This window comes from Anopheles maculipalpis, chromosome 2RL, assembly GCF_943734695.1.
Source record: "Anopheles maculipalpis chromosome 2RL, idAnoMacuDA_375_x, whole genome shotgun sequence".
Taxonomy (NCBI): domain Eukaryota; kingdom Metazoa; phylum Arthropoda; class Insecta; order Diptera; family Culicidae; genus Anopheles; species Anopheles maculipalpis.
The window spans coordinates 24881587-24909109 of NC_064871.1; the positions used below are offsets into that span (position 1 = coordinate 24881587).

The 27523-nt window shown below is 42.4% G+C and overlaps 2 protein-coding genes across 5 annotated transcripts in view; one reads left to right on the forward strand and one right to left on the reverse strand.

The window, feature by feature from the left end:
* LOC126558189 (calreticulin) overlaps positions 1-27523 on the reverse strand; it is a 75711-nt gene that overhangs the window by 23194 nt on the left and 24994 nt on the right. The window lies entirely within an intron of this gene.
* LOC126556926 (diacylglycerol kinase theta) lies at positions 1845-19095 on the forward strand. Of its 4 annotated transcripts, XM_050212489.1 has the most exons (16): positions 1845-1986; positions 4737-4919; positions 5475-5666; positions 5760-5966; positions 6830-8065; positions 9818-9985; positions 10253-10389; positions 10478-10590; positions 10657-11143; positions 11224-11453; positions 11536-11684; positions 11765-12082; positions 13783-14074; positions 14155-14311; positions 14386-14493; positions 18895-19095. In XM_050212489.1, exons 1-16 carry the CDS (start codon positions 1875-1877, stop codon positions 19039-19041), a joined length of 4236 nt encoding a protein of 1411 aa, XP_050068446.1. In that variant the 5' UTR covers positions 1845-1874; the 3' UTR covers positions 19042-19095. The 4 variants fall into 4 exon arrangements, with proteins under 4 accessions (XP_050068446.1, XP_050068443.1, XP_050068444.1 ...); XM_050212486.1 differs by lacking the exon at positions 6830-8065; XM_050212487.1 differs by lacking the exon at positions 6830-8065 and having other exon boundaries at positions 11765-11944.

A 27523-nucleotide genomic window follows, 5' to 3' on the forward strand; every position in this document is an offset into this window, starting at 1 on the left:
GTCCCGTGAAAAAATCGACCGATCGAAACTCCTCATCGTTTTTCCTTTTCGTGCTCGCAAATGAGCAAGTAGTGAATCGTGCACATTTTACTCAACTCTCTTTAGTAGCATGAGAAAAGTGTGACGACAGATTCAGCAGCTCTGGCGCTGAAGAATTTAAGTTTTGAGTTTGTTTTGAAAACCGTTTCGTGCTGTTATCGTAAACTAATGTACAGTTTTTTAGTGATAAATTTCGTATACATCGTACACACATGTGAAAAATCGCCACCAAAAAAAAGTTTTAGTGTGTAAAAACAAGTGGCAATGCCAATTCCTAGTTGGAGCTTTTATGGCAATAAAAAATCAGCTCCGTGCGTGAAAAGTGGAACCTTTAATTATTTTTTTTTCTAAAAATTCCAAGTGTTTGATGTTTTGTGCGTGTGTGAGTGTGTTACTTTTGATACAGTGTGTTTAGTTAACTTTAACAAACCATTTTGTTGTTGTTGTTCTCCCTTGCAGTTGTATAATGGAACGCGCAGAGATAAAATAATTAACAAATAAGTGCGCGAACAGGAAGTGAAAATTTTGCGCAAATGTGTTGTTTTAGCATTTTAAGGCAATGAAAGAGAAAGCAGTCAGAAAGTTGTGTGCAGTAGTGGTTTGGAAGTATGAAACAAGTACACGATAGAAATAAGAATAACTCTTCATAACCGAGAAACCAAGAACAACCGAAACCCAAGCGTTTAGTAACGTTTGGCAAAAGGGTGCAAAAAGAGTGAAACAGGCATAGTGAAAGGTGCACGAAAGACGGACAAATCCTTTCCCAAGCGCCCGTGCCACAAGCGAGCTGTCTTGTGAGGAGTAAGCGGTAACAGTACGGCAAATCGAATGTGCTCACCATTACTACCGAAGTGCAACAGTTCTGCTGGTGGAGTACCGTAGCTTACAGCCCGTTTTGCTCGTCCCCCACCTCCAGCCGCCAGACACAAGACTCGGCAACACACCCGCAAACGCCGGAGCGCACCGATCGGAAGGGAAAACTAGCCGAACAGGGCACCGTCTACCAGTCAGCCGTCCGGGAGGCCTAGTTTGAACCATTCCGTTGGCGAGTCAGTTGCGAGTTCCGTGTTGGTGGTGGTGGTGGAGGTTGAATCCCAGCGAACGGAGTACTTCAAGTTCCACAGCATTTTGCGAATCATCAGCAACCCTACGTCCGTATCGAATGGCCCAAGTACCATAGAACCGTTAAACTATTTGGTACCACCGATCCAGACTGGAGCAGGAATTTTGCAACCAAGCGCGATCGGACCCGTTGCGCCTGTATCTATGGGCGAGTGTAGCAAAGTAAATAGATGATGGTGCTGTCACGATCCGACACGATCTGTTGCGCTCCTGGTTTCGAGCACGATCTGACAGCGGTGAAACCATAAAATCAGTGGTACAGGCACACATTGGCAAACCCGATACGGAACGGAAGGAAAACGGAGAGGAACGGAAGAAACGATCGCACCGAGACAGTGTACCCATAGTGCAGAGCAAGCACAAAGGAGTAGCAGAGAATTTTTCTGCAAATCATTCTGCCCGAATTGTGAAACAACAGGAACCAACCGAACGCAGCCACCGAGAGTAACCAAAGCAAAGCAACGCAACAGTACGCAACAACCAACGCCAACTTCACCACAACACACAAGCCAAACTCGATCGTTCCATAATCCCGCGGCAGGCATCAGCAACCAGCTGTCTGGCAGTCAGTCGATCAGCCTGCCGATTCAGGTGAAGCCTGCCGTTGTCAACTTGCCTCGCCATCCTGGTCGATACGTCCGTCATCGTCATCGGCCACACCATCAACTCCACCAACTCCACCATATCGCAATCATTGAGCTATAGGAAACAAAATGGCGGGTGGTGAGCATACATTCGGTAGAAAGACATTTCACAAGCCAACCTATTGCCATCACTGTTCGGATCTGCTGTGGGGGCTCATCGGACAAGGATACATCTGTGAAGGTGCGTGTTGATTCTGAGTTTCCGATCTCTCTTTTCGTCTGCTTCATACTTCGCTGGCATCAACCAACAATCTCTTTGCTTTGGTTTTATCACTTCCGCTCTTACTTGCTACTGCCAGCGCTATGTGTGAGTGCGTATATGTATGTCTCTCACTCTCTGCCCTCCCCCCCCCCCCCCAAGCCCTCCACCTTTTTTTCTTGCTCTTGCTGGTTTACGATGTCTGCCTACTTAAGGAGAGTTTGCTCCACTTTCGGTGGTTTCCTTTAGGTACCTATTTTCTTTCTTTTCCGCGATCAAGCGCTTCAACTTATTACTCATTTCTCGTGATATAGTCTAAGTAAAGATTAAGGCAAAAAATTATTAGAATTAGAATTATTTAAATATATTGGTAACCTTTTGTAATTCACAATTAAAATCACTATAACAGGCGATCTTGAAGAAGCTGTGGCACCCAGCATGAGCGTTCCGTTTGAACTACTGAACTGTACTAAGTGAAAACATTCATTGCAAAACATTTGATAATCCTTGAAACACGTCACAATACGATTTTCAAACAACAAATGTGGAATGCTAAAGAACTTAACACTTGTTTTACCATAAACAACCATGCGCCTCCATCAAACATTTGGATCAGGTTTTTCTCATCGATAAATTGCTTCAAATGTTCAAATAGTGAATGTTTGATAGAACTTTGGTGTAAACTAATCTTCCGTTTGATTGTTTTCATTATTTACTACTATCATTATTTTCATTATTAATTTTGTACTTTTGTTGTTATTGTTTTGTTGTACTTTTGTACTTTATCTGGCTCTTAGTTTCAACAATACTTTAACCCGACTTAAACCACTGAGGTATCGAACAGACCAAGTCTTATGGAGATATGGAAGCATATTTACAATACCAAAAACTACTTAATTCATTTATGATATAATTGCTTCTGTTCGTAGCTCTTTGAAGTTCTGAGTGTGAAGACGGCTTGATTCGAGTGAGGTTGGACGTGAACTTTGTTTTTGCAAAATATTTACTAAAATCTTGCTATAATGCTTCCCATGCAACGAGTGCCAAGTGCTATAACGAACACCTTCTTTCTCATCTCCTACCTCTACTACATACGACGATGTATTGTTAAATACTGGTACTGGTATTAAATTTTGACTTAAATAGTGCCAAAATAATTTCTTCATTTCGATTTGTTGCAATATGTTCACAAAATAAAAAAGTTTTCCATGCTCCAATTGAACACTGTTCTGTGTAACTGTTTTGATTGGCCAGTAATGAAACAAACACCCTTTTTTCACCTTACTCGTACACCAACCCAAAATGTAGTAGTTTACCCTAATGGATGACGTTTCTAATCCAGATTCGATTGCGCTCGTACAGCTGCAAACCCGATGTGTGTGTGTGCGACTGGTGTAGCTGTTTTTGAACCGTTGTGTTCCTCCTGCTAGCACATTAGCAGGGTAAATCGATGAAGGGCTTTTCATGCGTCATCAATGTTTCATTGCCACCGGCCACCGAACGCAAACGGGACTGTGGGGCACGAATGGGTAGGGCAGATGTGCTCCGTTTAAATTTTGCACCCAAAATTTCCCACCAATTCCGGCATGTCCGGGTATGTACGAGCGCGTCTTAAGGGAACGGTAGAAAATAGATTCAATGCTGAACACATCATATACCCACTGGCTAACATAAACATTGGTGAGCACGCTGCACATGTTCACGTGCGATATTTTTCAACTTTACCGATGAACATTTTCATACAACTACTCGTGTCCCGTTTCGAGGCTTGGGTTTGTTTCACTACTCTGGAAATACACGTACCGTACTTGAAAATGGACAAACAGTAAAGAAAAATGAGTTAGCATCTAGAGATTGAGCTTGATATTGCTTTGATCGCTTAAATCAGTAAAATCAATTGATAAATATAATTGTACATGTGCTTTAACATAAGCTACCATGCGCCTCCATTATATAATTAGATTACATATTTTTCTTTCACAACTCAAGCAGACTATAAATTGAACAAGTCCACAGATAGCAATGGTTATCTCTTACATTAAGGAAGACTTTTTTAACAACTTTCTAAGCAAAAATTTTGAAAAAAATAAATTGTGATCGTAAAATACCAGGCGTCTCCATGTCTTCATTAGCTGACTCATGTTAACCGAATAATAGTTTATTTTTTTCTATGGTCGATTAAATTGATTTTTGCAACATATATTTTTTAAATTTTCTTATTTTATTCATTTGCGAATGATATCTGATGATACTGATAGAGTTCATTTAAATTTGAACTTTAAATTTTTCGATCAAAGTTTTGTCCACAGACCTATATTTTGTAGTGTACAGTCAAAATCACGCTAGTACTTGTATGGGAACTACCACTCCACGATGCTATCACTCATTGCCCCGGCGCTCTTCGAGAGAGCAAATGAGTGACATACATGCAATCGACACTTATGCTGGCCTCTAACGACTTGTCCTAATCATTCCATAGTCAACCATTTGCTCAGCTTGTTGCTGATTGATTAATGAATATCCAAACGATTGCACCTCACGGTGTAAACGATGACGGTGGAATCAGTGCAGCAGTATGTTCGAGTTTAGTTTTCAGCCAATTTTCCGCATTAAGCTTTAACTATAAAGTGTTTTTTTTTATCATATTTATCCCATATTAAGCAAATGACTAAGACTACTGTTATTTTTATATACATTTCGCTCTCTCTCTCTCTCTCTCTCTCTCATTTCAGTGTGCAACTTTATAGTACATGAAAAGTGCGTAACCAATATCGTGACACCGTGCACGGGCATCGCACCCTACCTTATCCGGAACCCGGTGGCACACTGTTGGTCGGAACCTTCGCACCACAAGCGCAAATTTTGTTCGGTTTGTCGTAAGCGATTAGATGAAACTCCCGCCGTTCATTGCTTGAGTAAGTAAATAACCCTCGTTTCGTTGTATCACTTGCTTGTATGTTTTATATCACATCTACCCTGCTTTCTGTTCCTGCACGGCACTTGGGTTCTTTGTTCCTGTGCCAGCACAATGGTACACAAATCGTGGAGCGGTGCAATACGCCTCGCTGTGTTTATTTCTGGAATCACATTCAACCATTTTGCTGGTGGTGCTGCTCTCAAGGCTATTTCCTGCGGGCTGGGCTGTATATTGAAATCGTTGCACTACCCATTAAGTGAACGTCCTTTTTTTTTCTTATATTTTGAGCCATTCTGTTCAATAGATAGTTACTTGTACCAGATTTTTATTATTCCCTTGAAACGGAGTCTTAAATCATATTGGGCAATTTATTTATTTATGTTATTTAGTTAAAGTTTTGCGTCTCGGTGCCGTATTCTCAGCTCTTCTTGAGCCAGTTTTGTACAAATTTCTCAAGACATTTTCTCCTTGTTTTTGTTTGCCTTATCCCGAGTATGGTCGGTTGAAATATTGGCAATTTATTAATATAATATTCTAACCGTTTCTTCTCCAGTATGTGAGTACTTTGCACATGTCGAATGCCAGGATTTTGCCATCCCCGACTGTAAGGAGAATGCAACCTACGTTCCGGGCAAGGAATTGGGCCACGTCAAACATCAGCATCACTGGCGTGAGGGTAATCTGCCACAATCGTCCAAGTGTGCGTACTGCAAGAAGACGTGCTGGTCTTACGAATGCCTTACAGGTAGGTGGCCGCTTCTTCCCACTTATACGATCCACTTGTGGGCTTGTCTTTAAAATCATTTTAAATCTCTTCTTCTCTCTTCGTACAATGTAGGTTATCGTTGCGAATGGTGTGGCACAACTACACACGGTGGTTGCAGAAACAACATCCCGGCCGAATGTACCTTTGGCACGCTGCAACCCATCTACCTGCCACCGCACGCAGTCTCCATACCCCGGACGGAGGTGCCGATGGAAGCAATCATCGGTGTGCAGAATCGCAACAAAGGAACACCGGGAATACAGCGTGACTATTCCTGTCGTAAGTGTCATGTTTCGATCACGGGTCTTCATTTCAATTAGATTCTGTGCGATTTTTTGTTCATTTATGCATTCAAACACATACACATATATATTATGCAAAAAAAAAAAAACACTAGCAAGTGAGCAACAACAAAAATTCACAACTCAAATTGAGTTAAATTGTTTAGAAGATATAAGTTTTTACGCCAAACAATCGGACTCATTCGGTTCATTCATTTCGAAGCTCGATCGTGCTACACACTTAAAAAACAAACGATAGTAAGGCAATGTGTATGTGCAATGTACATGTTTATGTTTCTATTCTGCATATGGTGTCATGTTGCAATCAAAATATCCCACTTTACTTGTACTACACTGTTTTTCATTATTTCCCTTTTCTTTCCATCTTTTCTTTATGTCACAATTTTATTCTTTTCTTCCTTTTTTTCTTGCTGTTTTCACTCATTGCTAATCAAAACCACGCCTCGTATAAAAATTTAAAAAAAAACACACACACATTTGCAAACCCGTGCGTTCACATCGCATGGGTTTTGGTTACTTTTGCCCTGCTACATGTGTCCTCATTAAATCGTCATATCATCTCACTGCTCCGTATCTATCTCTACTCAACGCTTCTACCCACCAACGTTGTTCCCCGTTTTTTGGTTCGCTTCGCCTTCCCATCCTCACTTGTGCGCCTAACGCTGAATGTCGTGGCATTGTTTTGCGGGTTTTGCGGGTGGCCTCTGGTGCTCGAATGGATTGTGTGTCTCTCTCTCTGTCTCTCTCGTGCGCGCGCTCCACGCCGGGCTTGACGGGCGTACGTGACACCGTAACGTGAAATAATGATCGCATGCATCCGGGCTCGTGACACGTCCGTAGCGGAACTGTGGACAATCGGGATGTATGAGGACGAGCAGCAGCACAAGCAGCAGGAGCAAGATTGCAGCGAAAGCACGGAACTGCTTCTCCGCAGCGTGCAGCAGGAAGAGCAAAAGTGTCGAACCGTTCCACTGTCACCCGTAAGCTTCACCTTCTACGACGACGATGACAGTGTTTCCAGTGCGGTTGGATCGATGGCGACGGAAAAGGACAACCCGCCGAAACGGAAAACCGAGGAGCAGCAACAATACCACAGTGATAACAGTTTGCTGCTGCAAACCGAAGACGACTGGCCGATGAGGCCTACCCGTAGCCGGAACCTTATCCATCCCGCTCTACGGCGCACGAAAGCCACCAATGTTGGCCACCCACCGAGCGATACGCTAGTGACGCGCAGCCGTTCCTTTCAGGATCAAACTAACAGCATTCCAAAACGCTTCGTCAAATCGGCCGCTTACTATAGTCCACGCTTTCTGACCCGATTTCGCAAAAAGCACCAGGCGCCTCCATCGATTGTGCGAAGGTCTCCCTCGCCGCTGGAGGCCCGCCAAGAGCGGCTTAACGGAAGCGAACTACCCAAGCTGCTGCTGCTCGTTCACGGTACCACCGAACCAACGACGATGGGCCCAATACGTACTGCGCTAGCACCTGTGTTAGTGCATTCACCATCCGGTTCGTTGACGTCATCATCGGTGTGCACTTCCCTGGGGCCGCTCGCTGCTTGTGGGTTAAATGGGACCGACCGCGAGCACCAAGGTATGGGTGCACCCGTCGAACGATCTTCCTCGTTTGGCTGCACTACGGGCCCAACCGCAGCAGCAGCTGTGCGAAATTTCGGTCACCATCTGACGGTGGCGTCAGCGCGCGAACTGCTTACCTGCGTTGAACCGAGACGGGTAGTGTCGTACGATGACGTCAGTGGGTTCAGCTTCATCGACGACGACGACGACGACGATAATGCTTCCTGCGAACCGAATGGTAGCGCTGGCGTCAATGCATTCGCAAGGGTGGCCCTCGTTAATGAAACCACCATCGTCACCAGCGGGGCAATGCCGACCGGAAAGAGAAGCGATACTGCCGATGTGCGGCGGCCCCGGAGCGTAACGTCGGTCGGTGTGGCAGATGATCGTGGCACCGTTTCCCATCCACCGACGCAACATTTTCTCGAGCGTATCTATCGCCAGATGCGAAAGTGTTCGATGGGTTGGAGCAAAACTGGATGTCGTGTACGCAGAGGTGCGATTATTTCTTTGGTTTTTTTCCTTGCGTTTGGTTTGGTTTTGAGTTGCTTGTAAGTTTTGTAGTTCAGTTTTATGAGTTATTCTTTACTGTTTTATTTTTCTTTTACTTTACTTTATTGTACTTTGTTTGCTATTGTTTTTGGTTTAGTATAGATTGTTTTTAAGATAACAAACACTTTCTTTTTCTCCTTTATGTTTGCACACCACAATTGGCACCTCGAATGGCGAAGCATCTGCTCTGTATATATTTATGTGTGTAATTTTTCTATATTATACTTATATTATCATGTAGCTAAAGCGTCAACCCGATCGCTTTGTAATGTGTTGTTCTTACTAACACTAAAACAAACAACATCAACTTGAGTTGCAACTTCTGGCCCTTCTGGCAGCGTGTGTAGTAGCATCAGAATCAAACCCATCCTGGGCAGGGGACGAGAGTTTGCGAAAAAAGCAAACAACAAAAATCTCATGACAAAAAAAAACTCCCTCCCCACGCGACTGCACACACCCACACAACCACAACTGCGCGAAAGGGCGTCAGAAAATGCAACAGGATGGCAGCCCAGCACACACTGCACAAAACGCATCACTCAAAATGCGCGTGACGGATGCAGTTCGGGCACAGGATGCGAGCCACAAGTGTGATCCTTGCAAACATCTCCAGCAAAGCGCAAACGAAATCTGGAGAGCAAAGGCGCGAGAGAGTGAGAGTGAGCGAGATGGATCGAATGAACGGAACGGAGTGAAGAGAGAAAGAGAGAGGGAAAAAATCTTACCCAAATACGAACACAGAGCGCGATACAAACACTTTCGCAGACAGTAAAGGTGTATAGTGTTAGCGTGTGTGTGCGTGTGTGTGTGTTTTGTTCATTGGTGTGAGACAGTGGTCGAACCTGGTTATGAGAGGCAGACCAACCACCCATCATCACTTACACTCGGTACCGATTCCCCGTGTCTTGTTGTTAATTTCGTGCGAAAATCGATAAAGTTAAGGCATCCTGATTTTTATGTTTTTTTTTTCTTCTACAAAATGCTCCCTGACATTTTCGCGACTTTACCAAAAACTTTAGGACTCAGTATTGGGAAATGGGTGCCGAGGAGGGTGCGTGTTTTTTTTTTTTTGTATTGGAATATCGGGAAGCTTCTCGGCTAGCTAACAACGCACAGTACACACGGTAGAGAACTCGGTTAACACCAGGAACGAAGCTGCATGTTTAGTGTTGTTGCTAGAAATTGACTAAATAATTCACTTAAGAAATTAATGCCAAACATAAGACAAGAAGTGACGGTCGGGTGCACGGTTGTGCCTGCAGAATTGAATGATTTTCTCGAAATTTTTATCAACGATTTGTACATTAAACAAACCCAAAGAAGTACTTGCAGCCACCGCCACCGAATGGTTTGATTGTTTTGTTTTTGTTTCCCACATTGTTTTTTTTCTCTAAATGATGTTCTTCTATTTTATAAGCGACACTCATATACGATAGCAAAAAAAAAAAAAAGATACATTTATACCAATCTTTCTCTATCTCTCTCTCTCTCTCTGTCTCTCTTTCCTGTTTTTTTTTCTTTATCTCTATGCATCTCTACTTTGCTTGTATTACTTCACAATCACATCACGGATACTTCCATGCGTGGTTGGGGTACGGTTGGGGGGACGCATCAACCACGCACCTACGCCGCATTTCGTACCCTGCTTCCCAATCTCATAAAACAATCGGACACCCAATCGCCCCTAAATCCCCAGCTCGCAGCATCTCCGAGGAGATAACGGCGGAGAACCGCTATCGAGACGATGAGTACGTACCAAGAGGCGAGAGCAGCGGATCCGGTACTCACTCGAAGCCAGATTCTGCGCATAAGCCCGATAAAGATAAGGATAAGAAAGATAAGGACAAGGAGGAGCGCGATGAAGGTACGTCTGTGTGTGTGTGTGTGTGTGTGTGTGTGAAATGGTGCTTGGTGTGTGTGTGTGTGTGTGTGTGTGTGTGTGTAAGAGAGTGTGTGAGCTGCTCGTTAAAATTCCCATTGTTCGCGCGACCGGAAACGTGTTCCCGTGCGCGCGCGAGAGCCGATGTCTATTTTAACTCCGCAGCCTCCAAAAACAGACATAGCGGAATCGAATGCTCCGCACAGATGCATGGCTTTACGTTTGTAGCAATATTATTCCTCTCCATTGCAGAAACAATCAAGGTATTCGACGGAAACTGTTCATATCGAAGAAGAATTTTCAGAGCCATTAATGTACCTAGAACATGCTCGTTGGAACAACTGTTGACCACCGCCTTGAGGGCCTTCCACATAGCCAGGGATCCAAATGTATGTACGCGGCCTTTGTTGCCGTTGTTGCCATGCTTCGTGAGCGACCTGCTAACTAAACCTTCCCTATCACCCGTTTACCTTGTAGCTATTTTTTCTCACTGATGTCTATGGTGACGAGGTTAGATTGCAGGATCCGAACCCAGTACCAGGCCTACATCGTGTGGAGGGCAAAAGACCAGCTATATACTTAAGATTTCGGTACGTATCTACAAGCAGTCTTAAAAGCGCTCAATTCCTTAACAACCTTCCCTACCGTTCTTACAGTGATAAGGAGAATGATCACGGCTTTGTACGAGTCTATCCGGGTAAGCTGCAGGTAGAGAACGCTTACGTTATCATACCGGTGGACAACGATACCACCGTCAAGGATCTGATTTGCGAATCACTGAAAAAGTTCGGCCTGCAAAGCCACCAGATCGAAGACTATCGCTGCTCGGAGATACTGCTCGATCGGGGCGTTACCGAGCGCGTGCTGTCGTGGAACGAGCGACCCTGGGAGATTATGAAGCAGCTCGGGAAGGACTCGATACGGCAGATGGAGCTGATGCGGTTCTACCTTCAGCTAAAGCAGGATCCGCACGGTCCGAACCTGGCACTGTTTGTGGGCAATCTACCGCCCGGTTTGTCGCAGCGCAACTACGAGCACATACTGACGGAATTTCTGGGCTTCGAGAACAAGTTCAGCAGCATTGGTCCGATCTACTACGAGTACGGTTCGCTAGTGATAACCTACGAAAATGCATCCAAAGCTGTACGTGTAAACGAAGCAACCCACCGAAAGGTGTTTGGTAATTTAAAACTTGATGTGATACTCTTATTTTCTTCACACAGGTACGTGCATTCCAAGCTCTGCGAGAGTCCAAGTATGAGGAAAAACATTTGCTCGTGCTTCTGTTGCCTAACATCGAACCGAGCATGGTGCCGGGGGGCGTTCAACCGTTGCTGGTGTTTGTCAATGTCAAGTCCGGAGGATGCCAGGGTCTAGAGCTTATTAGTAGTTTTCGTAAATTATTAAATCCATATCAAGTGTTTGATTTGGATAACGGTGGACCACTGCCTGGGTATGTAAATCAGCAAAGGCAAAAATAATACCCCGTACTGATCGTTTGTTGGGCTTGGATCCCCGTTTACCATTTTCTGCAGGCTATACGTTTTCCGACACATTCAGGATTATAAGATTCTGGTGTGTGGCGGTGATGGTACGATCGGTTGGGTGTTGCAGTGCCTGGACAACGTTGGTCAAGATTCGGAATGCTCTAGCCCGCCGTGTGCCATCGTCCCCTTAGGCACCGGTAAGCGCACAACCCTCCAATGAAGTTTTTACCCTTCAACTCACAATGCTCTCGTTTGATCTTGCTCCCTATCCATCTAGGTAACGATTTGGCACGCGTTCTACGTTGGGGCGCCGGTTACACCGGTGGCGAAGATCCGCTAAATTTGCTGCGCGACGTAATAGATGCGGAAGAGATACGGCTGGACCGCTGGACGGTGGTGTTCCATCCGGAGGACAAACCCGAAGATGCCACACCGAAGGCGCAACCCAACTCAACCGGTAAGAAGAAGAAAATACAACAGCAACAGCAACAACAACAACAACAGCAACAGCAACAGCAATTGCAACAACAGCAACATCAGCAGAACCAACAACACCATCACCCATCGGTGGCAATCGTCGCCAACCCGGCGCAAGGTCATTGGCTGTACTTTGATGGCTCTCAATCGCATTTATTTCTCTTTCTATCTCTCTCTCTCTCTCTATCTATCTCTATTTCTCTCTCTCTTTCTATCTTTCAACCCCTTTGTTTATTTGTTATCCTTTTTCTTGCATATGGCCGCCCTTGCTTTACTTGCTATCAATTCTTCCCTACCAACTCTTTTACACACATGGCTACACAGTTCCTCTGCTCCCCCCCCCCCCCTCCTCTCCTCCGGAAACTCACTCCCGTTTCGTTCCCTGACGTTCTCTCATGCCATTATGTCAGTTGTGTCTAATATATTCACGGTAATGTTTACCACGCATCGTATCCTCCCGTGTAGCGTTCCAAGTAAAATCGAAAACCAACCAACCTCCCCCGGGAAGCACCGGTGCTTTGTTTTGTTAGTTTTTCCTCGGAAACGCTAGATTCACCCTAACGTTCAAATTCAACAGAAACATTTGGTGTATAAAAACAAAACGTGTCCAGAACAACACACTACCTTTCAAATAAAACGAACCAAACGTAATGCGTAAATCCACAGTAGCGTTTTGTACAAAACCCATATCTGTTGCAATGCCCTGTAATATTACCACTACTACTTTTACTACTACTACTACTACTATTATTACTACTACTACTGCTATTACTACTATTAATACTACTACTATTGACTGGCAACTGGCCTGCTGCTTGCTTTACTTTACGTTACGCTACCGACAGTAGTGCGAAAACTACCCGGTTACGTCCACACAGTAGAAACCATCCGTACCATGGTGGTTACCATTGTGTACTTTCGTCCGTAGCTTTGTAAGGAATGAATGGTATGCATGAGCTATGTTTTTTTGTCACACGGGTCACACAAAAATCCGGCACAGGATCGTGGCTAGAAACGGTGGAGGAAGTGTGAATTGGAATGGTTTTATAAATAGGGACAAAAACAGATTTTTTTTCTATGGCATTGAAATATTTTTGTAACAGTTTTGTTTTTTGTACAAATAGATAAATATAATGAATTTTGAAAGCAATTAAAAAATCATAATTTAAAAATAATACTCTGACCGACTAGCTAAGCATTCTCGCACTCGCCACGCGCTCGTTATGCGCCGGAAGTAAACGTTTTGAAGTGAATATTTTGCAAGCAAACAGACTACATAATGGCAATAATGCGTACCGAATCATGTCTTACGTTTTCCCGCGATAAACGATAAATCAATTTATTTTTCTACATTTGTTTACCTCCTCCCCCCAAAAAAAACTACACAAATGAACTAACAACCACAGACATAGTTGATGGATGTTGCTGTAAATACTGTTCTAGGCCGGTCGGTGTTGTTGTTGATATGCTCGTTGTCATTATTGGAATGGATGTATTTGGTGTATATAAGGGTTGCCAACGTGTTACATTTCGTCGATGGCATGGTTTACCGCAAGGTTGCACACAGCACACACACACACACACACCGAGATAAAGGCGTGTGTAAAAAGACCCACTTTCGGCCTAGCGCTCAACAGTTTGCGAATCAGAAAAAAGAAACACTTGTACAGAACCAGCATCGTACGAAGCATAACACTGGCAGCAAGCAAGTGAACTCTGCTGGAACAGTGCCCTGTGTTCCATCGGTTTGCTAAGCTATAACCAAACTATGACTAATGTTCTTCCTTCCCGTTTTTACCTCGCCCATCCCTGCAACAGTTGTTGGAGGTGCCCAGAGTGAGGATAACTCGCAGATATTCGTGATGAACAACTACTTCGGTATTGGCATCGATGCCGACCTTTGCTTGGACTTTCACAATGCACGGGAGGAAAATCCGAACAAGTTCAACTCACGGCTCCACAATAAGGGTGTGTACGTGAAGATGGGCTTGCGCAAGATGGTGGGACGGAAGATGGTGAAGGAGCTGCACAAGGAGCTACGGCTGGAGGTGGACGGGAAGGTTGTGGAGCTTCCACCGGTCGAGGGTATCATAATACTGAATATCCTAAGGTGAGTATGAGGCGGTGAAAACTCAAGATAATGCTCAATATTTAACTGCTAATGTGACGCTTATTGTCATGCATTCACAGCTGGGGATCCGGAGCGAATCCTTGGGGACCGGAAAAGGAGGATCAGTTTAGCAAACCGAACCATTGGGACGGTATGCTGGAAGTCGTCGGCGTCACTGGTGTAGTGCATTTGGGACAGATCCAGTCCGGGCTGCGCTCGGCCATGCGAATAGCGCAGGTAAATTGTTGGACGCATCGGCCGATGATCAGCAATTGCTAATACACATCCTGCATTACTGCTCCTTCTCACAGGGTGGTCACATAAAAATTCATCTTCATTCCGACATACCGGTACAGGTCGATGGAGAGCCGTGGGTACAGAGCCCCGGTGACGTGGTCGTACTAAAATCGGCATTAAAGGTAAGCGCAAACTAACAGTTTTGGATGCGTGACTCACTATCCCGTATATAGTATAAAAAGAGAAGAAAAAACGATCCTTTTTGCTTTTGCTAGATCACATTTTATTGATTTTTATTTATTGATATGTGCATGTAAATTTTAATACTTTTATTCTTTTAGCTTCTTGCTGTTTGATTTGCATCACTATCCAAGCAAAGTCTCTCACGAATCGCTGTCGATGAACAAATAATCTTTATCGGATCATTTATTTTGTGTTTTCATAAGCAAAATCGTGTACATTTGCATGTCTTTTCTGTCGTGGTTTGAAAGTCTTCGGTACATCTCCACCCACCATTAGCGATAACATTTTATCACAACGCGTAGTTTTCTGGCATCAACAGAACTCTCCCTGTAGCTTCTATTGTCACATTTCTAACCCCCTAACACATTCACATCCTAACAGACAGTTTGACGTTATTATAACCGTATCCGTACCGTATTGTGTATTGAAGGACTGATTTAAGTTAAGATCGGTTGACCGTAATTCATGTTGTAAATACTAATACAAACTTCTAAGCTTAACAAACGATCACCACTTAACACCATCACTAAATTGTGTAGTTTGTCCAAATGTTCTTTTTTTAATGTTTTATTTTGTTATTGGGCATCATACTGACTTGTCCAGAGACTAAACAAAATCAAGACATCAGAGAAGAATACTTTTGCTTTCCCTTTATTTTCGTGTACATACACCGAACTACAAATTAATGTGTCATTCCCTAGTGATGTGAATAATTGTACCTAAAATTCTAGATTTTTTTAACGAACGACTTATTTGTGCGGCAAAATAAAAATGTGAATGAATTAGATGCCCATTTTGCTTTTCCAAAAAAAAAAAACCGTCCGCCCGCCCCCCATTAACAAAAATGTTTTGTTATTTAATTTCTGTTGCAATTTATTGTTTAGTTTATTCTCGGTCTACATATTTCCCTACACTGAAAACTGGATTTGTTTGATGTAGTTAAACGAAAGACCGTTAAAAATCTGTTGGGACGTGAAAGCGCAAATACACTCCCGTGCGACTTACTATTCACCACTACCTTACCAACCCGAGGCCGTGTGGTGTGCGTGTGATTGTATGTGACTGTGTGTGTGTGTGAGTGTGACTGTTTGTGTCATGAATGTATAATTTAAAACAAAAACTAGCCCAACTAGAATTAAATCGTTTCGATTCCCGCCCCATTTTCCAATACTGCCATTACTGATCCAAACCTATAAATGCCATTAACTTTCTATAGGCAACGATGCTGAAGAAAATTAAGAGCAAACGGAGGCTAACAGAACCGCATATCTCACCGGCTGTTGCGGGATTCTCGCAAGGGGGAGCTCCAGAAAATGGAGATCGTGATAAAGATGCCCTGAGCGGAACCTAGAGTACCCGTCCGTCCGGTCCTAGCTTTCTATTTTCTTGTTTTTTATGATTATCCAACCAAAAAAAAACAAACACGCAAAATAGAAGAAAACAAAAATCTCTAAACCATAAAAAGAAATCGTGAAAAATAGCAAAAACCTTTCACAACAACAACCCCGCCCCCCTCCTCCACCCAATCAATGCTCTTTCGCATAGATCGCGATACGCAAAACAGTGAAACAAAACAAAACAAACGAACATGCCACACTTGAAAAAACTTTCAACCTTCGCAAGCGGAAGATGGTTTAGAAACTAAATGCACTAGTTGTTTAAAAAGAAAATCAGTAACGCTTATCTTCTTCTATAACTATCGACTATCGTTTAATCGACACCCTGTACGTTCGGATGCGTTCGATTTTATTGTCCGCTTTTTCTGTTAAGTTTCGATCACCACCGTCAGGCGCACTATTCATTAAAACTTTCGCTAAGTTAGACAAACGCTAGGGAGCGGTATTTTCACGCTAAAACCACGTTTCGTATTACCCCCCCCCCGGAGGGAGGGCAAAAACCCTAGATTGTAACTATTGTATTCAAAATACGCCCATTTGTACCACATGCCTTCCAAGTGATTGTTGTTTTCGTTTTCTCTGGGATTTATAGACGATAGTGTTGGGTTGAAGTTTAAACGAAGCAACAAACACAAAAAGTATACAAAGCGTTTCGTCCCAAATTTTTCAATTTACGCTCACCCCTCCATGTTTCAATATTTTTCATATCCATAATCGAACACGTGTTTATGACAGTGAAACACAACGGACAGGAAGAATAACCAAAGATTTTTTTCTTTTCTAAAACAAACCGATCAATGTAATGTGTACCCCTTAAAATGTTAAGCCCAAAAACTTTATACATGTGTACATGTGGATAGAAATGAACAAAAAAAAAAAGGAACGAAACTCCAATGCCTCTCCACTAAAGCTCTCGTTTTTTAATAAGCAACAAAATCCCCTTTATTACTCTCTCTCTCTTTGTCACAAACACACCGTAAAACTGCACAATTATGGTACGTGTATTTCGAATGACTTAATATGTATAACTCTATCGATTGATCTATTGACGCACGCCACAAAAAGTAGAAAGAAGTATTCGCCATTTCCGACCATTGTCACCGTAAACACCACAACACCCAAAACACACCACTTATACGACACACGAGATCAACCCCCCGGTCCCCGTTTTTCCGACCAAAACCATTAGACATCAAACCATTCTTTCACATACCTTTTAACACGCGTACAGCTAGTATTGTCAGACATAAGTTAACACCTCAACCGTTGATCACATTCGCATCATTAACAAACATTAACCCAAATCACATCGATCACCTTGTTCCGACGAAGTACATAATTTCTTTCTAATCTCTTTCTCTCTCTCTCTCTCTATTTCTCTTGATTGACACTTTTTTCTAGTTTGTTCTTCTATTTTGTACTCGAAATTAATCTATTCTCCTAACTACTATTTTGCTCGTATGATCAAGTTAGATTCCATTACTCTCGTTTACAACTCGTTTTAATAATTCTCTTTCTCTCACTCTTGTATGAAGCAACATTTTGCATTTTCCTTTCTTTTACTGGTCACTTAGCAATTAAGCCATTATTCTAACCGATTGCTGCCATCGTTCGTATCCAGTTCAGTTATAGGCTATTGTTTCTCATCCATTCGCTATGCTATCGATCGTTTCTATTGTTACAAATTGTAGGAAGTAAAAGCATTCGCATTTTCTTTTCACATCTTACTCTACATACATCTTACATTTAATGAGCATTTTCTTATGTAAAACCTTTGTTTTCTCAGTCAAAAAAATAGCTTGCAAGTTTAACTATTTATTGGCAGTTACATTGTGCATTTCTCTAATTCTTGTCCTTTCGTTTACGGTTTTTTTTTTATTAAGTCGTTGAATGATAAGTTACGTTCCCTCTCTAACTTGCTACTACTGTTACATTATACTCATTCTTTTAGTTAGAATTTAATTCGCCTTTTTCTTTTCATTGTTAATGTAGTGTTAATCTTATTTCAAAAGTATGGTATAATCGATTCCAACAGACTAATTTAGTTTAAAATATTCATTCAATATAAGTTTTGATGAGTGGAATATTTTTTTTAGTAATTCAAACTTTAGTTCCATTGACACCGCTTTCGTCATAGGATCGTCTCGTGGAACAGTTTTGTTGTTTTGTTTACCTAATCTGTTACTTAGGTAGTTTGCTGATTGAAAACATTTGAAAACCAAAATTCACCTTATTTCCCTTTTTTACTACTATAAAAAGTTCAAACCTTGACGTACATATATGCTTTATTACCTCACGATCACGAACAAATACGATGCTAAAAATGGTTTTTCAATTCTTCTTTCTTCTTTCTTTTACTTCAAACGTGGATGTGAAACCAAAAAACCAAAAAAAAAAAACAAACAAACTAATATCGCAATTGTTTCGAACCCTGAAACTGATATATGACGGCTTGAACAAAAACCCACTCGTTCCTCTTACTTAATGGCGCGTACACGCATCTGATCACGTTCGATTATTCATCTAACAAATGCAACAACAACCACAACTACAACAACAACAACAACAACAACAAAATACTGCAACTACAAAACGATCACCATGTCTTTTGCGTCCATATTACTACCACCATGTTTAAACTTTCTCATACAAAATAATAATAAAAAAAAAACAAACAAACTCGGAACATGGGAAACGATGTGACTCAACGGCAACGATACATTCTTCTCACTGCTATTCACTACTCTGACTAAACTGAACGCATCACACGCATCACAAAAATCACAAATGTGGAAAAACAAAACAAAACAAACAAACCAAACCTCCGGAAAACACGAACCTCCCCGTAAAACATTTTACTCTCATGGACCGGACGGCGGCGGCATCACAACGATACTGATGATGCGCATATACGGATATGTTGCGAAAAAATGTGCATCGTAGGCGACAATGTTGAAAAAAATGAAAGGAAAGATGAAGCGACGCAACACCGAGCCCACGATGCAGGTGATGGGGCCATCGGGGATCCAGATGACGCTGGCCGCACCCCAGGAGCCCGACGAGGTCGACTCCAATAATACAGATTTTTGAATATGGTATAACGAGCGATTAATTTAACGTGCTTCGTCGTTTGCGGGTGTTTTGTAGGGGTGGGGGGAAGGGCTAGAGAACTAGACGTATTGGTAGGGGGGAATGGCCTGTGGACATGGTGGGAAGGGAGAAGGGGAGAGTGAACCGAGAATTCGTTCTACTTCAAGAAAACAGGCAGCTATATCGCCCTTTGTAGAGTCATCCAGCATCCAACACCACACAACACCAGTATCTTTCGCTCTGTCTCTCTCGTCGGATACGTGGTCCCACGTGACGCAGATTTTGGGAGCAGACTGTCCTAAGCAATGCTGCCGTTGGTTGTCTCGATCGACTTCGTTTTCTATAGGAATTTTCATTTTGAAGTACTTCTCCATCTATTTTATGTAAAACTTTCACTTACTTACATCTTTCCTGAATCCCTCTTCTTAGTTCAGTGGGCGATGTTTGAATTCCCGTGTTTAACAATCTATTTACACGCGTTTTGTTCGAAACCATCCACTACGATCGCAAAGAGGCACGATCGCAGCATTGCTTCAGCCAGCCGCACGTGATGGTTAAAAGCCAAAGCTTCCAAATCTGTCGTGACACATCCTATCCTGGTGTGTTTGTGTGTTTGTATGTGGATATCGATTGTGGTGTCTGCAAGTGAAGGCAGAAAAGTGAAAGCGAACGGTGATGAAAATTTGATACCGAAACCCGTTAATGAACGGCAATCGAACGGCAATTGCTCGATAAACCTTCTCCCACAACACACGCCCACACGAACTAGTCAAGTAAAGCGAACAAGATGTCGATGCATGCATGTTGGTAGAATGTGTGCAAAATTATCATGCAAAAAAAAAGCAAAACTTCCCAAAAGAAACCAACAAATAAGCCCCCCTCCCCGTATGTAAAATATTAAACCAACAAAGACAACCAAAAATCCAACAACAAACACTGCAAAATCAATAGTAAAATGTCGATAGCAACACCCCCCCCCCCCTCCTCCCACATACACCACCTACACAAGGAGCAACAGTTGTGGGCGACACAAGCCTAGATAAAACAATAGGTGGTAGAAGTGCACAGCATGGGCGCACCAGCCCAACCCCGCCAAGCAGTCGTCGTCGTCGTTGTAGAACAAAAAAAAAAACCGTCGAATAGCGGGATGAACAAACATGACAAACATCTGTATAAAAAACCATAAGAACAAACCTAAGAAGAAGAAAAACAAACTCACGATAGCAAAAACTCTATGTATATGTATGTGTCTGTGCGTGTACGTGTAGTAGATAATTCACGTGAAAAAAAAAACTAGCAAAAACAAGCAAAAGTGTGTGCGGTGTGCGCATGTGTGCAGGTGCATGAAGCAAAACCCCAAAAAAAGAAAACAGAATTCCCAAACAACACAAGGAGGATAAAAGTTTCAGTAAAACAACAAAGTGAACACGGAAAAGCTAAATAGTAAAACGTGCAGTAGAAGAGAAAAAAGGAACATCAATATTTACAAAACTTTGCGAACCAATTGACCCGATAGATGGGAAGGAAGTAAATTTATTCACAGAAGAAGAAGAAAAATACAACATCATAGCATAACACACATAACGACAGGAAAGAAAAGTAGCAAAACCCAACAACAAAACCAAAAGAAGGAAGAAACACACAATAGTAGAACAAAGTGGAACGGAAAAAATGCCCGAAAACATGCAACACAAAGCGTAAGTAACAGCTAGGGATGATGGGACGATGAATGGATGGTTTAAAAAGAAAACAAGTAGAGCAAAATAATAATCGTAGGCAACACCGGTACAACAGTTGATGGGAAAAGTCGGATCGGGAAGGTATTTAGTAGGTGTCGATGTGACACACACACACACGTGACACACCCAGAAAAGAAAGAAAAAATACTCGGATCGAAAACACATGATAAACACCTGCAAACACACATTCACACACAACAACATAAACCGAACTCTAAGGGAACAAACAACATCAAACAGTAACAGAAAACACAAACCACCAACACCACCAGCACTAGAGCTAGAAACAAAGCCAAACCAAACCAAACAATGACAAAACATAACGGAACTACATACACACACACACACAAAACGGAGCAGTGTACCAGACAAGGCAGACAAACGTGCAAAGAACGTTAAATTAATGGCTCTTTACTTGCTACGGCACGTAGCAAAAACAACGGGCGAACCGCAGCTTGGCCCGTACTTTGAGTGACCGGTTTTAAGCGGGGATTGTGGGCAAACTTTGTGCGAAAGCGAAAAATTTAGGGACTAGAAGCGTATGTAGACCGGTAACAAATCCTTTTACAGGTGACAAAACCTTTTCCAGTTTCCTCTTGCGAGCCAATTTGTGTCCCGGTGATTTGAGATCCAGATCCCGATCATTACTATTGCTTTCGTCCGTCTTGGGAAAGCTAGTGCAACTAAAATTTGTTATGTTATGTGCGAATCATTCATTCTTCAAACGCAACCAAGAAGCACAACTCGCGATCCCCAGTTTCTTGCCAAGTACCAATAGTTTATTTTGTAAAAAAAAGAAAACTACAGAAAAGCCCATTTGCTGTTGATCCCTATGCTAAGGAAACTGTCACCAAAGCAAAAGCGTTTGCGAGGAAACTATAGAGCGGATTAGAAGTCAAGGCTAGTAAATGAAAGTAAAATTACTCTAAATGTTAATACGAATTTAGGTGGTGCAGCAGATAAAGGTGAGAAGAGAAGATGTATTCTTTTTTCTTGTTTTCATTTCTGAGTTTTTACAATGCAAACAATCATAAGCTGGAAGGTTTATCAGACATCTCAGAGGAAGGAGTTAATACTCCTACCTCCTCCTCGGATAGGGTGAGCAATCACGACAAAGCAGGGCTGGTAGACGGTTAGTAAGCGAGGCTAGCACCCTGTACTGTACAGTCTGTGGAGTATGAAGAAGCATCAGCAGGAAGAGGAGGACACACATTAGGCAGACCAAAGTACGGAACGAAGCAAACTAGGTCGATCGAACGTGTATGACGTGATCTCTCGATCATGTGCACAAACGTTAATTTTGCGGAATTTTTTTTTTTTTTTGCTTTCGCTCTAATATGTTGTTGTGAAACGAATTAAGTGTTGTAATGAAATATTGCGCACAGCACGTTCTTACCTGAAGTTCATCACAAAACTGGTCAGTTAGGTTTAAGTTTTTCGTACAAGTTCAAAGGCAAATGCTGGCATGGTACGATCGTGTCTAGATATGTCTGTTTCGGAGTATTTTGTTTATTTTGTTAACAACGTGTATTTGTTGTATATTGTAAGTGACAGGGCAGCAGCAGGACCTAATGATCACTGGGTATCGGAGGTGATCCATCCGACAAAAGATGGATAAAAAAAAACCCCACACAAACACACACAAATAACCGCACAACAAGGTCCTGTGATCATGGCACAAATCGAGTGTGCATAAAAGTATTCAAACACAAATACACCAACAACACTTACATACACATGTTTAGTCACCAAACACACATACACATTAAAATGTGCATCAAGTGCAACACACGTAGCGTGCATCGAGGCGTTTTGGGAGGGAGCAGTGAGGCTACAGAGCAACAATGTCTTTATAATTGTAAAATGTAATTACAACAATTACGTTACGTATGGTATTTTACCAGCTTAAACATAGTTATACAACATCACACAAACACACACACACACACACACACATACACCATTTTCATAGAGAAAAACACGAGAGAAAACAAAACCACAGCAGAAGAAAAACACCCAACAACTCATCGTTTTTTGTCGCACAAAACTCTTACAAAAACACACGTGAACCATACAACCCTGTGTTCCACCATGTTGAAGAAATCCGGGTGGAACAAAAAAACACACACACACACACACACAAGATAAGGACAGAAGGTGTATCCCTTTTGTTTATCGATTTGTACGAGCTAAATCGAGAAGGGTATGTTGATCCTCTCTCATTTAACATCTTGCACGAGAAAGGCGTACTACTTATAAGGGGGGAGGAAAAAATAATACAACGAGACACCATCCCATCGATAAAGGCACGAAGCTAGGAAAAGCAAACAAAAAAAGTCGCAAAGTCCAAGAATGTGACCAACAGCAACATCCCGCGGCCATGAATGAGTTCTCGTTGATATAGGTACGCGATCTAGCAGCGCGTACATGCTTCCTTTAGAATCCCCTTAACCCCCGGGGAATGCTGACATCCGAATGCCGCACCCGCTCACACGCTGGTCCCCAACGTTCAGCTGGTGATATCGCGCGGTATACGTCATTCGGCTGGTCAAACATTCCCCAGGACCGGACGGGGAAAGATGCCACAGTTTCAGTTGATAGGAAGCATTCGAAGATCAAACCCACAGCTAGCAAAATAACATCACAAACGCGATCAGCAAATGTATGAGTGTACGACAAAACATCAACTGAGGGCCAATTGTCGAAAGGCAGTTTAATCCTTCAGAGAACAAAAAACAAACATACCCAAAATGGGGACCGATAGATGCCACACACACACACAGGCATGTCCCAGGGGCACATTTCCCAAAAATGGCAACTCGTGCAGGTATTCCACAATTCCGGCGATTGAAACTGGCACACGGTTAGCTCAAGTGTTTCTCAACTATGTGGTCGTCGCGTGTTCGAGCTGTGTGAATGAGTTCTTCTACTTCTACCTGTGTGTGAGTGTATGTGCACGAGTGTGTGTGTGTGTGATTGTATGCTTGGTTTTGCAAAACCTCGTCAACCTCGATCACCGGGAAATTGTGGAACATTCTAGCCTGTCCTGTTGTTCGCTGTTGGGAAACTGGGCATCAAGTGGCATCGGTCGTCCATTTTTTATCGTTGTGTGTGTGTGTGCATCCCCACATCTCGTTGCGAGACGAGGGGATGTACCACACACACACACACACCAAACAAGAACTTCCTGATTCATCCAACCAGTGTTGGAGGAAAGGAGGACGCGCAAGCTTTAAATTAATGGCACCAGAAAGAAAAACGTTATTGCGCGTTTTACGTTTAGTTTCGGATAGCTTTTGGGCTACGGATTAAAAGATTCAGTTATGGAGGTATCTTTAGTTGACAGGCTCACAAGCAGCCCACTCACACAAAACAGGAACTTTGGTTGGTTTTGATAGGGGTTTACCCTTCATACCAATCCGGTTCCGGCTCTTTGCCGATGTTGACCTCGTTCCTTGCCGGAAAGGAAGGACTGCCCATACATCGGCCTATTTAATCCTTTCCCACTTTCCCCAGCAGCAGCTCGCTCGCTCTCTCTCTCTCTCTCTCTCTATCGCTTTTGATCGCGCAATCTTGCGATCAATGTCCTCGTAAAAGAAAATATAAATGTCCTTCTTCTTTCTCACCATCGAGAAAAGGGTAGGGGCTCAGTGTGACTAACTCGTGAGCAATCATCCCTCTTTCCGGCCACCTATTGCAACACACATAGTGCATGTTCTGCATTGGCATTTTGTACCAACTACACCGCGCTCGAGATCAGGACACGCATGCTGGTGCTTCTGTTTTGCACTCCTTCCGCAGACCGTTAACGGGGTGGGTTCGATTTTGTTTGCAATCCTTGTGCAAGCTTCATTGATACTTCTACATCTTCCATGGTGTGTGGCACGCCGCACGCGATACGGGCGTGTGGACTTTATTGTCTGCATCGTCCCCCCAACCGATCCTCCCAGCGGAGAGATGCTGTTAGTGCTGCACTCCGGCATGCTAACCAGTGTTGTAAATTAGGCTTGGGAGCCTAAAAGAGACATCAGAGAAAGCTAACAAGAACCCGCACCCGTTCTCGATCCAACAAAAAACGGAAATGTGCCAGGATGCGTCCAAAGAAACCGGGACGTGCGTGTAGCAACTAAAAGCGACGAGAGTTAGTAACACATACCCGTTTCTCGATGGTGACAGTTCTCCCCAAAAATTACCCCCTTGTCCCGCACCTTTTCTGACACCATCATGCATCCATAGGTAGGTTTTGTTCGTTCATGCTGTGCACCACGAGATTGGAAGTCACCACGTACTGTATCGTCTTCCGGGTTTTCAGTTCGTATGGTTTCGATCGGTAACGATAACGTGTCTTGGTTCGTTAGTTCCCTCATTTACACCTTATGCTCGGTTAGTCACTCATGCATTTGTCTCGCGCGATTCGCGGCGCCCCCAAAACTATCGTCCGAGGTTGAAGAAGATCTACAACCATTCGGCGGTTTGGTGCGTTCGGTTTGTGTGCTAGCGAAAGGTGGAGGAAAAAAAACAAACGTTCAAGTATTTTCTCCGTTATTTAGTCTATTTTTCGTTCGAATTATCATACTGTGGTGCGAAATGAGTGTGGAGCGTGGAGTAATAACAACAAAACGTATAAAAGAAAGAAAAAAAAAACACACACACAAGGGAACTACAACATAATGGTCTAGTTGGTATGTAATGATAATAGTAATGCAAACAATTATTATTATTATAATTAACATGTAATAAGGGAAAAAGGTAAAGAAAAACAAACGTGCCTAGTGGCACTTTGTCGAGCATACAAGCATACGCGCAGTCAGTCTAGGCAAGATGAGTGAAAAAAAAAATGAGAAAATAAACTGACCATAATATATTGCAGTATATCCTTCTAATGAAAAAGTTGAAATAAACAAAAAAAAATCTCAAGATAGAGTTGATGTAGTGTCGCAAAGCGCAGAGGAGGGGATAAGAAGATAATCACGAAAATCTTGAAACAAAACAAAGCAAAAAAAAACATACAAAATCATCAAAAACACAAAAAATATAACATAATAATAACTGAATATGACAAAATCACCGAGCAGAGAGAGAAAGAGAGAGAGAGAGAGAGAGAGAGCTAGAGAAAAAAGATAAATGAAAAAGAAGAGGAAAAAACTAAAAAAAACTCACAATTCAAGCGTGAAACATCAGGAGAGCAAAAGAAGAGGGAAAATAAAACAAAATATACACGCACAACACAAAACACACACAGACTGCAAGTTAGTAAAGGTTTTCCAGTCGTACACGTGCCAAGTTCTCATTGTAAATATGGCGAATACGGCAATGCTATGACATTCACTTCCATCGGCTGCTAAGAGAACAACTAGTACGAACTCTACTAGAACAAACTGCACAAACTGTTTAACGAGCGTGAAATGAATGTTAAAAAAGCCACAACACCGACCGACACACCCGTGTGACCCGGGTGTGATGCTAGTACACAGGGAAAGGTGACGATCAACGGTTGTTCCGGCTGGTGAACGTTATCGATCGTATCATAGTGAGTTACCCGTACGCATTGCGACCGCTTTGCCGGTAACCAGATTGTTGGTTGTGCTGGACAGGCGCAATGCTGCGGTAAGTATGCGCAGTACATCGTTGTGATACGAGCTTAACGATCGGCAGATCAGGAAATGATGCACATGAAGGTGCGAATTGACCAAAGAAAAAAAAGGTAATAAAAGAGTCGACGAAAAATAATTTAAAAAAAAACTGTACTAAGCCAAGCCAGGAAAGGAGCATCAAAACCATCAACCCAACCGAACACGAAAAACGGTCCCCACGGTTAGTCACAAGCGTTGTGTGGTGCTTCATTCATTCGCGCGTAATATACAAGGGAGTTTAGCATGGTACTAAACACTAAATCGTTTGATGCGCAGTGTATTACTCCTGTAGGGAGCGTAGCGAAAGCAAGAGCACACAAAGCAAACCAACCAAAAACCATACACAAGTTAATGGAAGGACGGTACATCTGTCACTTAGAACCGGCGTTAGCGTTAGGCACCATTGTGGCAAGTAGAAACGATGTCGTAGAAGGGCGTCGAGGGTTTGGAAAAGTTAGTAAAACAAAACAAAAACCAAGGATCCCATCATGAACACGCTAACGCTAAGCGGACAGAAAAACATGGCGAAAGAGAGTATGAAGACAAAATCGTAGAAGCATACAAAACAAACAAACAAACAAAAACAAAAAACAAAATAAAAATCACGAGAGCAAAAGAATAGAGCGGGAGAGATCGAGAAACAATACCTCCGGTAGCAAAACAGTGAAAAAAATACATGCATAAGGAGTATAAACAAACAAACAAGAAAAAAAACAAAAACGATAATACATGAAGCAGAGAGAATGAGCAAAAACAAAGGAAACAAACAAACAAAGAAAATAACAAAAATAATAATAATAATAATAATAATAATAGCAAAGCCACTAAAGAGAATAACACAAATGAAACAGAGGATTAAACAAGAGATGAGAACTGGGGGAGAGAGAGAGAGAAAGAGAGGAAAAACAAACACACAACGGTTACACAAGAGATCGGTTACTGCAAAAAGAGAAAAAAATGAAGAAAAACAGAAGAAATACTATTAACTATTTAATAATTATTATAAAGAAGTGAATTATATAAAGTATATATATATAAATATATGTGATTATAAATAGGTTAAACATAATTTGTCAATAGCAAGAACAACAAAATATATATATACATATA

Excerpts from the sequence above, each read along its gene's own strand:
- LOC126556926 (XM_050212489.1), top strand. The coding sequence starts at position 1,875 with ATGGCGGGTGGTGAGCATACATTCGGTAGAAAGACATTTCACAAGCCA. Across the intron at positions 11,685-11,764 it reads CATCGTCCCCTTAGGCACCG|GTAACGATTTGGCACGCGTT; the intron begins GTAAGCGCACAA and ends CTATCCATCTAG. Across the intron at positions 12,083-13,782 it reads CGTCGCCAACCCGGCGCAAG|TTGTTGGAGGTGCCCAGAGT; the intron begins GTCATTGGCTGT and ends TCCCTGCAACAG.